Source organism: Acomys russatus, chromosome 22 (assembly GCF_903995435.1).
Source record: "Acomys russatus chromosome 22, mAcoRus1.1, whole genome shotgun sequence".
NCBI classification, from domain to species: domain Eukaryota; kingdom Metazoa; phylum Chordata; class Mammalia; order Rodentia; family Muridae; genus Acomys; species Acomys russatus.
In genome coordinates, this window is record NC_067158.1 from 22,969,739 (window position 1) to 22,985,425 (window position 15,687).

A 15,687-nucleotide genomic window follows, 5' to 3' on the forward strand; every position below is an offset into this window, starting at 1 on the left:
AAGAAGAACAACCACTCTTGGCCTCTGGGTCATTGCTCCAGTGCCACAGACCCCCACCTTTAGACAAGCACCACATCTGGGAAACTCTCAGCTGAGAGAGAACAGCAAGCTTCCTGAGATTTATAGTTCTGTTTTATTCAGGATTTTTGAAAACCTTTGACATCTGTACAACGGCCACATAAATGAGTCATATGCATCTACTTTCATGTCTTTCATTTCTAAAGGACAATTTTTCATAATTTTACTTAATCTAAAATATCAATTTTTTTTAATCCTTAGGAGAAATGGCAAAATATTTTGTTTCAATTATAGCATAAATTTGAGTACTACGTCAATACAAATATGACAGATGTCATAATCCAAAAAAGGCCGTGTAAAATGTGACAGTTGCAAACATTTAAGACTGTGTAACAAAAATGACTGAGAACCATATCAGTTTACTGTCCTTCAACTATTTCCTTGACAGTGGAGTCAAATAATGTTGAATTATAGACTCCTTACAGGAAGTCTTATTTCATGTTCATTTTTTGATTTTCCCTGGTAGGCCCTATAGGAATTTGGCTGCATGCCCACTTTCCTTTAGAAGTTTCTGTATACATCCTTGGGTTGTGTTTGATGGTTAAATGATTATTAAAACCTTTAGGGCTGGGGCGGGGGGTGTAGCTCAGTGGTGGAGCATTTCTCTAAGTCGGGGTTCAGGCTCCAGAAGCACACACACACACACACACACACACACACACTTTACAGCTTCCAATTTTTGACATGTTGACTTTTCGTAAGAAAATGCTGCTTTCGCAACCATAATGTTTTGAAACCATAATGTGGCCAATATAAAAATGTTTCATCTGAATCTATGTGGGAAATACTTTCATTGACGGTGAGAATCTTAATAAAATGTCTTGTCATGCTTTGCAGTTTCTCCAAATGTACTTTGAGGGGAGGCTAAGCCGTCTGTATAATGACAGTGGGTCCTATGCAGCCTCTCTGCCTGGCCTCAATAACCATTTTCAGCTACAGAACCACAACCAGTCTATTTTTTGAGCCTGAAGTTTCTGTGCGTAATTTTTTTTTCTTCCATCGCCCAGCAACAGCTGTGTTTTCATCTTTTGGACTATGCCAAACATTTTAAGATATGAATATATGAGTGTCTGAAAACAAAGTGATTCAAAATTTATTGTCAGAGTTGGGGAATTTTAGCATATTGGCTGCCTTTTGGAAAGGAAAGCCCACATTTCCAGCTTTTATTTTTTTGTCGTCCCCCCCCCCCACCCCCGGACCCTTCCTTTACTGTTTAAGCTTCTCCATTTCCAAGACGAGTCTGGAAGTTAGTCCAATGGTTACAGTACGCACAACTACTCTGTGTACCTCTGAATGGTGAGCAATGGGGTCTTGCAGTGGGAGAAGAATTGCTGTTTGAGTGACCTATCACCTAAGAGCTAGTTAAACCAGGAACAATGGTTACAGTTATGGACTTTGCTTTCTACAAAGTAGCATTAGTATCATTGCTTTCTATTAACTATGTAACTTGCCCCTGGGACTTCTACTGGAAGGGGAGGAAAATGGGAGGGGGAGGGGGCAGGAGGAGATGAGGAGGGAGAGAGGAATTGGAGAGGGGGCTAGAAAAAGGAAAATGTAGCAGTTATGTAGTGTTAGCTTTTAAACCTAGCTGACATTTAACATTGGTAATCGACCTGGGCTATTTGCATAGACTAGACTCTATACTTTTTTTTTTTTCTTATTGCGTTTCTTAAATGTTTTAAACACCTCTGTTAAGAATCAATCTATCCTCTACTCAGAAATCCATGCATAAACATAAAAGCCAAGCAGAAAATAACAGTGGAAACATACCTGCTAAACAAGTAACTTTTAATTTAAAGCAACAAAGGATCTGGAGTGAGCATCCCAATTAGCCCATGTAGTGACAAGCAGTCAACACCTTATTATTTAATCATTAAAGAGAATCTTGCAATAATTTCCCTTTGACATATTTCAAAAAGTGAATTAAAGGCACATCACGTGACCCACAACAACACCCCACAGTAAAGTCAGATACTTGCTAAGACCTTATATCCTACAAGGATTGTGCACTGAGAGTTCAGGGGTAAGTTCTTAAGTGGGATCCCATGAAGCATTTACAATTTTTAAAAAGCATATTAAATGTAACCGTACAGAAACAAGCTACCTGATAAATGGCCCATTTGCCTGCCCACTGCTTGTTGTGTCCAGTTTTTGGGTGGATGAGAATGCACTGCAGACGTTTCTAGTATTGGTAAACATCTGCTGCCTCATCCTTTTTTCCCACTATGCAGCCAATTCAAACCATGAAGGGCATTAGGTTGACCCCTTACAGGAATCTCTACCAGCAGAAAGCTGAAATCTCCTGGCTCTCCATGCCGCTTTGGAGTGGGGGTGGGGGGATGGTGGGGAGACAGCTTTCAGTCAAGTCTGACTTCAGTTTTAAAATGCTTAACTCAAGCTACGCTTTAGAAAGGGCACTCTAAACTTCAGTAATAGAACAATCACTACCAAAGTTCCCAGGCCCATTTGAGAACCCTCCGCACAGGCTTAGATCAGCCCTAGATCCCCTAGGCCTGGTCCCCCGGCGCCCTGGGAGCCGGGGCAGACCAGCTCTGGGGCTGCCGTGCCTGCCCTCGCCCTCAGGCTGCCCCCCACTTCAGGGAGCCTGCTAGCACTTGGCTTTTAACCTGCGGTGCCAGCGGGGTTTCTGAGCTTCATCTCAGCAAGCCACAGTACTTCTCCCCAGACGTCACGGGCCAGTCAGGATTAACACGCAACAGGGCGCCCTGCTCAGGCCGCTAGCTCTGGCCCAGGAGCTGTTAAATGCAGATTCCGAGGAGGGACCCCCCGGAGAGAGGCTGTTGAATAAAACTGTAATCCAACGGTTTCTCAGCGTCCAGCTTTCCCGGTGAGGAGAAGCTGGGCCGCTGGTGGTGGTGGAGCCCTGGCCTGGCTAATCTCTGCTCTCTGCCAGAGACGTGGCCACCCCGGAGGCTCCCTGCTTCTCTCTCCCTTGGAGTCAAAAACGCTTAGATTCGGGAAGAAGGAGGAACGGAGATCCCTGGGAAGGAAAGCGACGGCTTCTTCCGGGAGTGCGGCCTCAAGCCCAGCATCTGGGTGGCCACCATCAGGCGCCCCCAGTTCTACCCATGATCCCTAGCCCCCAGCTCTGCCTAGCCCCGGCCCCTCGTCCTTCCTGGACAGTGTCGTCTCAGACAGTCCTTTGACTGGACGCTTCCCTTTCAGTCCTCTCCTGGGTCTCAGGCTGGCCCTCCACGGCAACCCCTGGGGGTCTGCGCCCAGCGAGAGCTTGGCGGTCGGGAGAGGGCGCCCAGGAGGCTGGCGACCACTAGGCATGACCAGGGGACCTCCAGATGGCCTCCAAGAGAGGTGAAGACAGAACCACCAGGAGGTGGGGGAGAATAAGATTATAGCTTCTCCTGGTATCTTAAATCATATAGCTATAAATATGAATATATATGCATATATATGTATATGTATCCATCCTACATTGTTGTAGGGCCTGCAACATTACATGAGCAAGTTAATTTCTACCGGCTTAGTAGCCCTCCAGGAAATCCGCTGGCATCAAAGTCGTTGATTCCAGACACTGGTGAGGATGGCAGCCTCCGTGCCCTCCAATCGAGTGGGGGATATAAAATAAAATAAACCGTACTGCCAGCCGGCCCTAGAGACAGAGCGGTTAATGAGCTAACTAGGCTTTCCTGAAGCGTGAAGTCCCTGAGGGCACCCAGTAAAGGCACCCAGTGCTAGTGCCGGCTCAAACAGACAGAGCTCCCTTCCACGCTTAGCTCCTGGAGGCTCCACAATCGGTTTCAGCATCTCCCAGGAACCAGCCCTAGACTTCTGACCATGGGGTGGCTCTCAACCTTCACTCCTCACCTCTCTAGAGGAAGGGAAGCCCGCCCACCCTGCGCTTGCGTCGCCAGACCCCTTCAGCCACACTGCTCCTGGCTTTTTGGAACTGTCCTCAGTCCAACAGAGCTGGGTATGCCTAAGGGCAAGCTCAACCGCCATGAGCCAACAGCGCCACAAACCCAGACAAGCCTTGGGAGCCCACACCTTAACAGTGTGGACCGTCTGCATGATTCTCTTTTTGTAGGTAGGAAGGGAGAATAAAAGGGCGCGAGTTTACCCAAAGCGTGTCTTAAACTAATGTAACCGAGTAAGGGAAGTTTAGGAAGGAGTGGGGAGCACCCAATAACGTTTTATTAATTCTATATCGTCCACGCTTCCCAAACCCCATAACTTTGGTCCTTTATCTTTGACTTTAATAAAATAATGATTCGTTGAGAAAATGGGGTATAAATCTTCATTTTGGAGGCAATTAAAGTGTTGATTTCATTCATGCCCCTAAGCGATTCTTGTAATTTGCTCAAATGTATTTGCTTTATGTACCCAGCAGTCCGGAGCTTTTAGAATACCATTTTCTAGTTTAGCTTGTTGGATTACAATTTTTACTCAACAGCAGCTACTAGTGGAATCTGCATTTAACGGGGCTGGCGACTGAGCGCCTGAAGCGGCTGGGGAACCTGGGCCACTAGGGCGGGGGCGCAGGCGGCGTCTGCAGCTTTCCCACCTAGATCTACCTAGACTTCGAGTTCTATGCTGACCAGTTTTCAATTCTCCAAACTGCAGTGGAGACCTCTCCTCCTGTCACTCCTAGAGCTCTGCTTTGCTCGGTCACCCGTGGGCAAAGAAGAGATGCAGCACACGTTGTGGAATTAGCCAAAATTATTCAAGCTGGGAGACGGTGTGGTGGGGGGACACCTTAAGATGACAACTAAGAATGAAGTTGGGACAGGACAGCATTGGCAGTGACCATGGTCAAACTTTCAGAGGAAAACAGTGGAGTAGCTGGCTTTTGACTTAACAAAGACAGTCTGGTGTTTCCCCAAGAAGGCACTCGTATGTCAAGCCTGACTTAGAAAGGGCTCTAGAGTTTTGCTGGTGGGGCTGGAGGCAGAGGAGGCCACTGCTTAAAGCGCTAGATTCTTTACAACAGTTCTCTATAGAGCTGTTCAGGACCCTGTTTCATCTCATTCACTCCTCGGGTTTTCACTTTCATTACTTTTTTTTTTCTCCCACCCCCCCCCCCAACTCATTTGAACCAATCCAGAGACACAGCAACAGGAAAGAGAAACTGAGAGCAAATGGTGGTGACCCAGTCACAGAAAAGACCCCCCCCCTCCCCACTCCAAATAAAAGTCGTCCCCACTTAGCAACGCAGTGCAGCGGAAGAAGAGCCCCCGAGGGAAGACCGGAGAGGAGGGGGACACAGCAAAGAGGCGCGCTGGAGAGCGAACCGCATGGCCCCCTGCCCTCCACACCCAGGGAGCAGCCAGGGCGTCCTTGAAGCTCACCCTGCCAAATGCTGCCAACGCAGAAGGCCCCGAGCACATACCAGCTGGAGGATGAGTGCAAAGGAGGAGGAGAAAAGTCCATATTTATCTGTTTTGCTAACCTCGGCCTGCTTTTATTATTATTTTTTTTTTCTATCAAGTACAATAAAATGGGCGAGCTTGCAGGGAATACCACACAAAGCAATGTTCACTGAGGTCTAGAAGCGTTCGGCCGGGGAAAACTGACAAGACAGGCTAATGAACCGTGCAGACAGGGAGAAAATAGCCAGCGTTTGCTAGATTTCAAACCCTAGCTGTCTCTCTTAGACCACCTATCTTGGATTTATTCCTAATAAAATAAGAAATAAACAGACCCTACACTTTTCTTTTCTTCAAGATAGAAGGGGAGGGGGGAATGCCCATGAACAAAGCCCTACAATCAGAAGTGGCCACTGGCAGTTAACACTCCCATTATTATGGAGGGTAAATAAAATAAAGACAAAAATTAAAAGCGACAAGAAACAGGTCAAGTTTGCAGGCGACGCTTTTACAAGCTCATCTCTTCAGGTCGAATCCCAGAGCCAGGCTTAATGAAGCAATAATAGCCACATTATTCAAAAATTTTCATTTTGATGGAAATGTATCTAAAAGGGACTTAATCATATGCAAATAATAAAAGAGGTGGTAGTGACCCAGCAAGCAATATGCATACAGATTTTTTTTTTTCTTAGGGATGTTGAAATTGAAAGTCGCATACCTGGTCAGTTAGGTTTGCTGATCTTGTTACATCTTCACTGTCTGACTTTGATCCTCCTTCTCTATCGTCTATCACCAAATCGATAGGCATTTTCCCTTTCAAACAGCTAATATACCGGTGGCAGAAATTGTCACATAATTCGTGTACCTACATTATGACAGAAATTTAAAAAAAAAAAGGAAATATAATCAGGAGTGCATAAGTGACATTGACAAGTGCTGTCCACCCCCCTTGTGAGATCCAAACTTCCAAATAGGGGAAACATGAGGCAATTGTCCTCTAGAGACCCCCAGATGCATTCAGAATTAGGAATAACTTTCTTTTCTTGCAAAATAGAGATATCCCAGAAAATTGACAGTGACAAGAGGATTCTCAGGCTACAACATATTCAACACCCATGTTAAATTCATCTGCTCCTGGGGCTGTGGCCATGACAAGGTGACCTGCGTGGGTGACACTTAAGGTAAACTATTTAATTTCATCCAGTTAGTTTACCATAAAGCTTTCCCCCAAAGTTTCTAAGGAAAATGTAACACAGACACACACACACACACACACACACACACACACACACAATCTGCACTGTGGTGACATAGATACATGCCTCACAACCTAAACCAAGTTGCCTTTACCCATTATATGGAAAATGAAAAAGAAAAGAGAAAAAATATAGTCACAAAAACTTATCCAATTAATTTTTTAAAGAAAAAAAAAAAGAATTGCTCAAAATATTTAAGGCCTCAGGCATCCCTTACATGCAAAAAGTCGCAAGAAACCCCGGTGTGCTGGCAATTTAATGTTAGTTTGAATTACAATGCATTAAGTTTTTATTGCTGAGATTTATAGAACAGCTAGCGAAATCATGTTACCCCACACCCTCTCTTGACTGAGAAGTTGAGGTGTGTGCTGGGTCACAGATTCAAGAACTGGACATAACTATTAAGCCTGCTTTGTCTCGGAGCAAGGTCTACCTTGCCCTCCTCCCCAAGACTCATTGCCCACTCAGTTGTCCTTTTCCTCAGTCTCTTTTGGGTTTGACCTATCACTGATCTCAAATCATCTTCTAGAAACTCATTAAAATAAAACAACCCCCCCCCCATAGCAAAGAAAAGGAGAAAGAAAACACACACACACACACACACACACACACACGCAGAGAGAGAGAGAGAGAGAGAGAGAGAGAGAGAGAGAGAGAGAGAGAGAGAGAAGCATTAACTTGTAAAACAAATTCACTCGGCATTCTAAGCATGCACTGGGCTGCCTAGCAGTGCAGCTGATGCACAAAGCCAACAAGGTACATGAGGCTAGGGTGTCTGTGATCCCGGTTTTAGTGGCTGAAATTGTAATTAAACTGCAAAGAGAAATGGACGCTAAGATTGGCCTTGACACTAATTACCAGAAAGAACGACATTTATGCAAATATCCTGGAAGCCTGAACTTCAGTCCCTCTGAACCCTCCCTTCTGTGTGCCTGGGATGAAAGGGGGAATGAAGGGGAAAAGGGAATAAAGAATTTACCTTCTCTAATTCCAACAGATGAAACCTTAATACTTGTATGGCTTGAATCATCTGCAAAGATACAGACAGAATAAATGCTCCATTCCTGGTTTGCAGAAAATTGGCTGTTACAGCTCCAACATCTCCAACTCACCCCTCCCCCCCATAAATAGAGTTATTTTGATTTATGGCAATAACACTAAAACTTAATAGCAGCAACTGGGTACCATCTAGAGGTTTATATTTCTTAAGGAGGAAAAAAAAATAGCTAAACCAACAACAAAACATCTAAGTGGGGATCATAAACACTCTCTTCTCCCATGGCTCCCCCCTCCCCAGTCTAACTGCCCCGCACCTCAACCCCAAGGGCCACTTTGATGAAGTTACGGGAAAGGGGAAAAGTATCCCCACTTGTCCCCAACAGTGAGTTTGCACTTTGCAAATCTTCTTGCCTTCTGCCCAAGCACCTTTGATGCCAATTGGTTGTTTAAGGGCTCTGCCCTGGCCATGGCCCTAGTGAAGGAGGCTCCTAACACTGGAAGTCCACAAGGTTTAAGCACACACGCTGACAGGCCAGGAGATAAATCCCAGGCTGATTAGAGCTGTGCATTCCCGGGCCATCGTAAAAAAAACAAAAACAAAAACAAAAACAAAAGCTGGCATTCCCCAGCCGCTGCTCCTGGGCCCTCTGAGATGAGTTTATACCCCACCCTGGGATCCAGTTTCCCAAACACTTGTCCGTGGACAGAAAATGTTTGCAGTGGACTTGCAGCTATGGGCAGACCAGTCTGGAAAGCTCAGGGACCCTGGGCTGAAGGTGGGGTAGACAGATAGGGGAGGTGAAGGAGGGGTCAGCCCTTACCAAGTTATCCAGTTCTGGGTTAGAAGAGAAGAGAGGTTTTTCTGCGCGAATCTAAATACAAGTGAGGAGAGGGGAAAGAAAAAAAAAAAAATGAAATGAAATGAAATCTGTTCGCCTTCCTACTTTCTTGCCTCGTTTTGTTAAGAGCAGGATGTGACCTCCAGGACGAATTCGTGACTCAAGTTCGTCCCTCACGAAACGCTTCACTGTGAACCCAGTAGGCCTGAGACCAGACCAGAGAGCGCCCTGACTTTAGCTAAGGCTCCGTTTATGCGGAATGCGGCTTGCCTGCCACTCTAAAACAGCCACAAAGCGTGGTGTTCCTGATTTCATTTTCTACTGAACTTTCTGCTTCAGTTTGCGGAGGTTGGGTGATGATCTGCAAACACACTCACTGGACCCAAATCTCAGGATGGCAGTAACACGCGTGGGGTAAGGGAGACTCTTTTTGGCTACCTTTGAGAAATTACTCTCTCTAAATATCTATCTCTCAATCTCTGGATAGATATTTGTGTTTGTATGTGTGTGCTGTGTGAGGGGGGGGGAAGGGGGCGGCCGGGGCAGGATTCTCTTTTGTTTCTTTTTACTTTTTTTTTTTCTTTTAACATTTATTTTGCTGACCTGTTTGGCGAACACGGCTATATCTTCATTGAATGACTCTGATGAGCAGACGTCCCCGCCCGCCACCCCCGGCTCGCGGGGGGTACAAGTAGCTAATTCACATTTCTCAAAAATCAGTGCTAAGAGAGGGAAGAGGGGGTGTCTGCAAGAAAATACAACAGTCACAAACAACACAATGATTAGTCTAGAGTCACCGTAATAAAAGGCGCCCAAGAGAAACAACCAACTAGCTCTAGGCAGGGAGACCCTTGGGTGATCTGATCAGCTGCTTTAGCCCTCTGGCTCCCCCCCCCCCCCCCCCCGCTCAGGTGGTGGCTCATCTCCCTCTTGCTCCCAGGGCTCTGAGCTTGGAGGCCCAGAGCCCTAGACCGTGTCTGTGGATCGGTTCAGCATATCTGGCCGGAGAAATTGGCAACATTTGCTACGAATAAAAAACCCAAGCGGTTCCAGCAGCCATTTTGAATTAAGTTTCGCACCGCGACAAACCCTCGTCCCTCCGCTGCACATGCAGGACCCGGTGCCCGGGAAGGCGCGGGGGCCCGTGGGGTGGGAGAAAGCCAGCCTCTGCCTTCCTCGGAGGCAAGGCACATTGGCCCAGGCTCAGGGGATCTCTGGTGGCAGGCTTGCAGCAAACTTGAGGAAAGGGCCTCTGTGGATGTAGAATACACTGTCACAGGATTTCACCTACCTACGGAGGACACTAGCCGTACAGCCCTCCAGAAGCGGGAGGTCCTCCAATGTAACCCCCCAACGGCGCCCTCCCTTAGTAGATGCTCCCCCCGCAGTCCCCCAAGGTAAGTTCCTTCAAAGGCTTCTACAGTCAAGCCTTCCATTTCGCTGGAGTGGTAAAGCAAGTAGCATCTAAAAGGCCTAAATGTCCTTCCTCTCAGCTCATTAAAAAAAAAATTTTTTTTTTCTTTTAGTGGGCAAGGAGTCTCAAGCCTTTTATTAGTTCTCACAGCCAAGCTGGGAATTTAACAGTTTGGGGTCTTCCTCAAATGTCCTGTCCTGGAACTTAAACCATTTACAGAGAGAAAGCTAGGATTTAAGCAAGCCCACCGCACAAGGGCCCAGAAACTAAAGCAAAAAGATTCCCCCCTTTCCCCTAGCCGGGAGGGTCAACATTTTTTTAAAGAGGAAAGTGAAATAAAAGTTATTACAAAGTTTAAAAATAGAAATAAAAGTGCGCCCCAAAACGTCAGCACGCAGTAGAGTGCAAGCAACTTTCAAGAGGCTTCTCTTCTGCAGGGTCTAATAGGAAGGCCGACGGAATACAGTAAAACCTGGCCAAAACATCTCCGGTGGAAGAGCACCCCAAGCGCGGTTTCCTAAAAACCTGCAAGTTTCGCCTTTGAACACTAACAAAACATCCAGAAGTTTCTAAATGCCTGTGTCAATTCAGAGCGTCCCTTCTCCTTGACTCCAGTTGAACAAACTCCTTAAAGCAAGACGTGTCCCCCTTGTCTGACCTGCAGCTGTCCTTCTGACTTTATTGTGCGCCGGCAGGACCAGCAGACGGTGGCTGAGTAAACTCAGCAAGTCAGAACAATCAATGGCTTAAAAGATTTCCCCTAAACTAAAAGTTTCGTTCCAACACAAAAGGGCCTACACTTAGAAAACCCCCCAACGCTCTCGAGCTAAGGCTAGCGAGCAAGGTCCCAGATTTGCTGACTCGAATCTGAGAGGGGCTGCCGAATCTTTTAGGCTGCCACTCCAGCACCGGGACTCCTTTGAGGCCAGCGTGGCGGCAAAGCTGGGCGCTGAGCCCGCACGGAGTGCAAATGGAAATTGGGGAGGAGGCTTCTCCCCAATTTCCATGCAACATGAATGAAAAGTCACCAGTTACATGCAAGCTCTGACTTTCCAGTTGCAAAGGCTCGAGGAATGAGGGGTTGGGGGGGGGGGACGCATCACATCTCAACCACTTAACTCCTGCCCATTATACCTACCCATAAATGGCATCTTTATCTCTCTTTAAAGCGTCATTGACTGAGGAGCCCATGCTGGGGGCCATGGCGTTGGTATGAGCTGTGTGCGGGTACTGATGCGAGTGCAGAGGAGGGCCATGGTTCAGGTGGTGGACCGGCTGCATGGACCTTGCTGCATGCGGGTCCCCATACATCGTGGAAGGGATGCCTACTCCATCCATGCCCCCATAATGGGGTAAGTCGTCGTACTGCGTGACAAACAGGAGAGAAAAAAAGGGTCAGAGGCCATGCAAGTAAACGGAACGGTTAGGGCACCGGGCTTATAAAAAGGTCAGTCCAGCTGGATCCTTCAATTCGAATTCCAGGGCCTTACATCTCTAAAGTTGAGCTTTTTATTGTAAAATGTAATTTTAACAGTTAGAATTCTCAGTGAGAGTCATCTGAGATGAAGGTTCCTGTCCTAACTTGCGTCCATATAGACTAATTCAGAAATCCAAAATCTTTTGGCAAGGACGGAAGAAGGAAAGGCAGAAAGAAGCATTCTCCCGGAGGCAGAAAGTAAAACATACGTGTTTCTGGAGGAGGAAACCGAAAATCACAACAATAAAAACGTGCCGGGACAGTGTGGCAGACCCGCCTAGCTTCACAACCCCTCCACTTCAGGGGGAATTTTTTGTGTTGTTGTTTTGTTTTGTTTTGTTTAAGTTATGATAGGAACAGTTGTGCCAAGCAGTGAATTCAGAACGACGTCCCATTTTTATTTCCCTGCCAGCATGGGATTGGGCAGTCCTGCAAGACACAACCTTTGCCTTGCTTCCCAAAACAAACTCTGCTAAATTAAAGACAATGAGCTGGCCCCATTGCACATGTAATACTGAAGTGTGCATGAAGTGTATGCTGCCCTTTACAGCTGAGCACACACCTGGGTAATGCTCTCTCTAACTTTAAAGAAAAGCTATAAAGGAAGCAACTAATATCCTACTTTGTTTCTTTCACTCTCACAAACTTTCTCCCTAGAGTAGAAGCCAAGGAAGCAATTGCTACTCCTTAGTTTTTAACCAAATTCAAAATCAAGTACACACGTGCACACCCACCTTGATGGGGGGTGGGGAGTCCTTTGAAATTTATTAGCAATACTGTCTGTGATAAATCCAGCTATTTGGATTTTTCTGATTGTTTTATTTCAGACAAGTTCCTTTTCTAAGATTTGGAAATGGCGAGAGTGAACCGATTTTCAAAGAGAGGGGAATTGCCACTTTCATCCTTCGAAAGCCAGAGGTGTGAAGAGAGTTTGGAAGAATGCTGACATTTGCCTGAATCAAGAGAATAAAGGAAAAAAAAATGTGTCCTCTAGTAACTTTCTTTTCCAAAAAAGGGGCTTTGAGGGACAGGACACAAATTACGCAAGGCAGTCTTTATAGAGACCCTTTTCTTCTGTAAAAGTGGCCTCCTCAGCCGCCGCTCATTGTCTCAGTTTACTTTCAAGGCATTTCCATTCAAATGGGAATATTGGGAAAATTAGTATTGCATTTTAAAAGTGAATTGCTGTGTGTTTAGTACCCAATTAGTACAGGACTTATCTAAGAAAAAAAAATCTGCAAACTTATTATCTTGCATAAAAAAAATCCATGCAAATTAAAATTACTTTTAAAAGATGAATGCTTTCCCAACCAAAAATTCGCTGTACTAGGACAGTTTCTTATCTAAAAATGCTAGCTACTTCTACTGATATTAAAGAAGAGCTTAATCAATAATAAGGCTGAAGTTCCCAGATCCTTATTTTAACTAAGCATAGCTTTAAACTTTTGATCCCTAAATGCTTAAATTACAGCACTAGGTAGGTAGCACTGTTTCCCTTCTCTTTCCTTTCTTTTAAAACAGGTGATTCCTTGAGCTTGCATTTTTATTTATATAGCTGTTGGTTAGGAATCTATAGACAACTTGATCACTTGAATTAATAACCACAAATAACATGCATAAGCCTACAAATGCATTGAGTAAACCTGTCGATTTAGGCCGCGGCTTTAAGAGCCTCATTCAAAAAGAGAGAAAGAAAAAGGAAACTTAGCAGCAGTCTCTTTCAGTCACGTTTCAATTTCATCTCACATTTGAGTTCCACAATTGTTTTTAATACGTACCCTTTGCGCCATCGGCCTCTCTGGCTCCCTTCCTACTTCAACTTCTAATATATCCTCTTTAAGGCCAGTGTGAAAAGAAACAAATATGCAGACTCCTTCGGGGGGGAAAAAAAATGAAGCACGACCAAAAAAAAAAAAAAAAAAAAAAATCCCTTTGCGTCTCCAGCGGTGTGAATTACTAGTCCCAGATCTTCGGTCTACCGGACCTGAAGCAAGGCGCCCGCGTCGCTGAGCATAAAAGCGCTCTGGTTCCAAGACAGCAACGGGAGGGGGGAAAGACAGATCTTCTCCTCCCCCCCAAAAAATCAGTTAAAAAAAAGAAAGAAAGAAAGAAAAGAAAAGAAAAGAAGAAAAAAAGAGCGGCCCCTCAGACCCAACTACCAAATCTCATGGCTTTCTGCCACTTCAGCTGTCAATCACAGGCGAGGTTGTCAACGTGGTGAATGAATGATCATCCGCTCTGTCTTCTTCTGGTCAGAACACCTCAAATGTTAATATTCAAATGCACAAAGCCCTAGCGCCCGCTTTCCTTGAATCAGTCCTAATTCCTAATCAGTTTCTCTCTTCTCTCTCTCTCTCTCTCTCTTTCTCTTTCTCTCTCCCTCTTTGCAACTGCTGCACTGAAGGGAGATTAGAGAGGAGGGTTAAAAAAAATGTCTGTCTGAGTTTGTCTTAAAGGAGCCACGATCGATGCTGCCCGCTTGCAGTCGCCGTGCGTGTGTAAAGTGTGTGTTGCACAGGCGGAGAGGTGGATTCCGACCAGAATGCTAGAACCCGGAAGTAGTGGTGGCCATAACAGGTCGCGTCTTACACAATGCATTGGGCTGCAGCAAGTAGTCTCCTCGGCAGGGGTGGGTGCGCGAAGCGAGCTCCGGCCGCACTGGAGAGGCAGAAAGGCGCTCCATGAATTCGCACGCCCAGGCACTAACACCACACACCCAGGGCACATGCACACAAATGCAGGCTGCAGCTCACGACCGCCGGCTTTACGTCCGGTGTTCTTTTCACTCCTTCCCTTCCAGCCTCTCTTCCCAAAGCGGACTCTTGAAATAAATTGGAAATAAACGTAGGGTAGGCTGATCCCGGAGTTAATTCGCTCAGGGCTCTCCGCTCATGAAAGACTTCAAGACTTTCCTCGAAAATATTGGGGTCTGCTAGTAATCTTCGGGGTGGGGGTGATGCCAAAAGTACTGGATTTTCTGCTAGACTCCCCGAGGAGAAAAAGTCAAAGGCAGAGCAAGAAGAGGAGTTGGAGCTGGATTGGAAAACGGTCAGCTCAGGAGTCCCGCGAACGTGGGGTAGCGGTCGCCTGGGCGTTCTGTAGACCCAGCTTAGAGTTTGGAGGGGGGGGGGTTGGTTTTTTCTTTTTCTTTTCTTTTCTTTCTTTCTCTCCCCCCCCCCCGCACCCCCGCCCCAGCTGTCAGAAGTGGACGCACGGCCGGAGGAAAAGAAATGCTTGCATTTTGTCACTTTGAGCCTGGACGCCCCCACCTCCTCTCTCTGGCAGTCCTCAGCCCCAGCCACGACGCGAAGTGAGGGAGGAAGAAGGCAGGGAACAATGCGCTGAACGCCGGGAATGTGCCCCCAGCGCTTGTTTACAAACACCGAGCTATTTATGACCGCGGAGAGCGAAACTCAGCACAGGCAGCGAGCAGCCAGACCTCGCGGGCAGCTGCGGCCTGGGAGCCGTGGGACCGAGGCTCTTTCTCGGTCGCACTGTGGGCAAGGTAGCTGTGCGCCCTGGGCGCGGCGCCGCTGCAGAGCTTGGCTGCGCTGCGGCCGGGGCTGTCTTTGTCTGGGAGGCGCCGAGGGGCTCCAGCTACGGCCTTGCTCGGGCCTGTAGAGGCTGTGCTTCCTTCCCTACTCCCCTCCTCCCAACACCCCAGCTCCTTCTGCAGCAACACCGGGCGCTAGCCTCCCAAACCTCCATCCCTCGGTTACTCTATCTCCGACCCGGCCCCGCGAAAACTCCCAGTTGCAGAGAAAAAGAAATCCACTTCGGAAGCTGAGATTTCAGACAAAAGCTGATCCTGCCCACAACTTGAAGTCTTCAACCAGCCACTGTTTTGTTTTTTTGTTTTTTTCTTTAAACTTTCTCCCTTGAAATAGTACGCCCTGGACTTAAAATTGTTTTTTGAGTCTTTTTATTCTCACTCAGCGCTTGTCTTCAGTTACTCTATTTAGTGGGGTTATTTTACTCTTTAATTTTTGCGCCGGGCTCTCATCGGCTTGGACAGCTTGGTCTCAGTAGCTCTCTGAGCAGCTGGAAACCTCACGTCCCAGGCAGGGCTCTCGGCTCGCTGGGCTCGGAGAGGATCCCCCCCACGCCCCCCCTCCACACCCCCCAGCTGAAACCTCTCAGAAAACTCCCCCTGCGGTCGACTGGAAAATGAGCTCACCCAAATCTCGGTAGGCAGCCGTGGAGAGAGCTCCGCCAATCGGAAGGCGTCCCCGCCCAGGCGGCCGCGCATTGGCTGCGGGGAAAATCAATTATCAAATAATCG

At 46.9% G+C, this 15,687-nt stretch overlaps 1 protein-coding gene across 4 annotated transcripts in view; it reads right to left on the reverse strand.

Moving 5' to 3' along the window:
- Meis1 (Meis homeobox 1) overlaps nt 1-13,771 on the reverse strand; it is a 140,666-nt gene extending 126,895 nt beyond the window's left edge. For all 4 annotated transcript variants that reach the window (XM_051165140.1, XM_051165139.1, XM_051165142.1 and 1 more), the window contains exons 1-6: nt 13,184-13,771; nt 11,067-11,293; nt 9,118-9,259; nt 8,497-8,547; nt 7,656-7,706; nt 6,139-6,285 (exon numbers count right to left, since the gene is read on the reverse strand). In XM_051165140.1, coding sequence (XP_051021097.1) covers nt 6,139-6,285; nt 7,656-7,706; nt 8,497-8,547; nt 9,118-9,259; nt 11,067-11,293; nt 13,184-13,195 — 630 coding nt within the window. In that variant the 5' untranslated portion in view covers nt 13,196-13,771. The remainder of the gene's footprint in view (nt 1-6,138; nt 6,286-7,655; nt 7,707-8,496; nt 8,548-9,117; nt 9,260-11,066; nt 11,294-13,183) is intronic.
- Nucleotides 13,772-15,687: the final 1,916 nt, after the last annotated feature.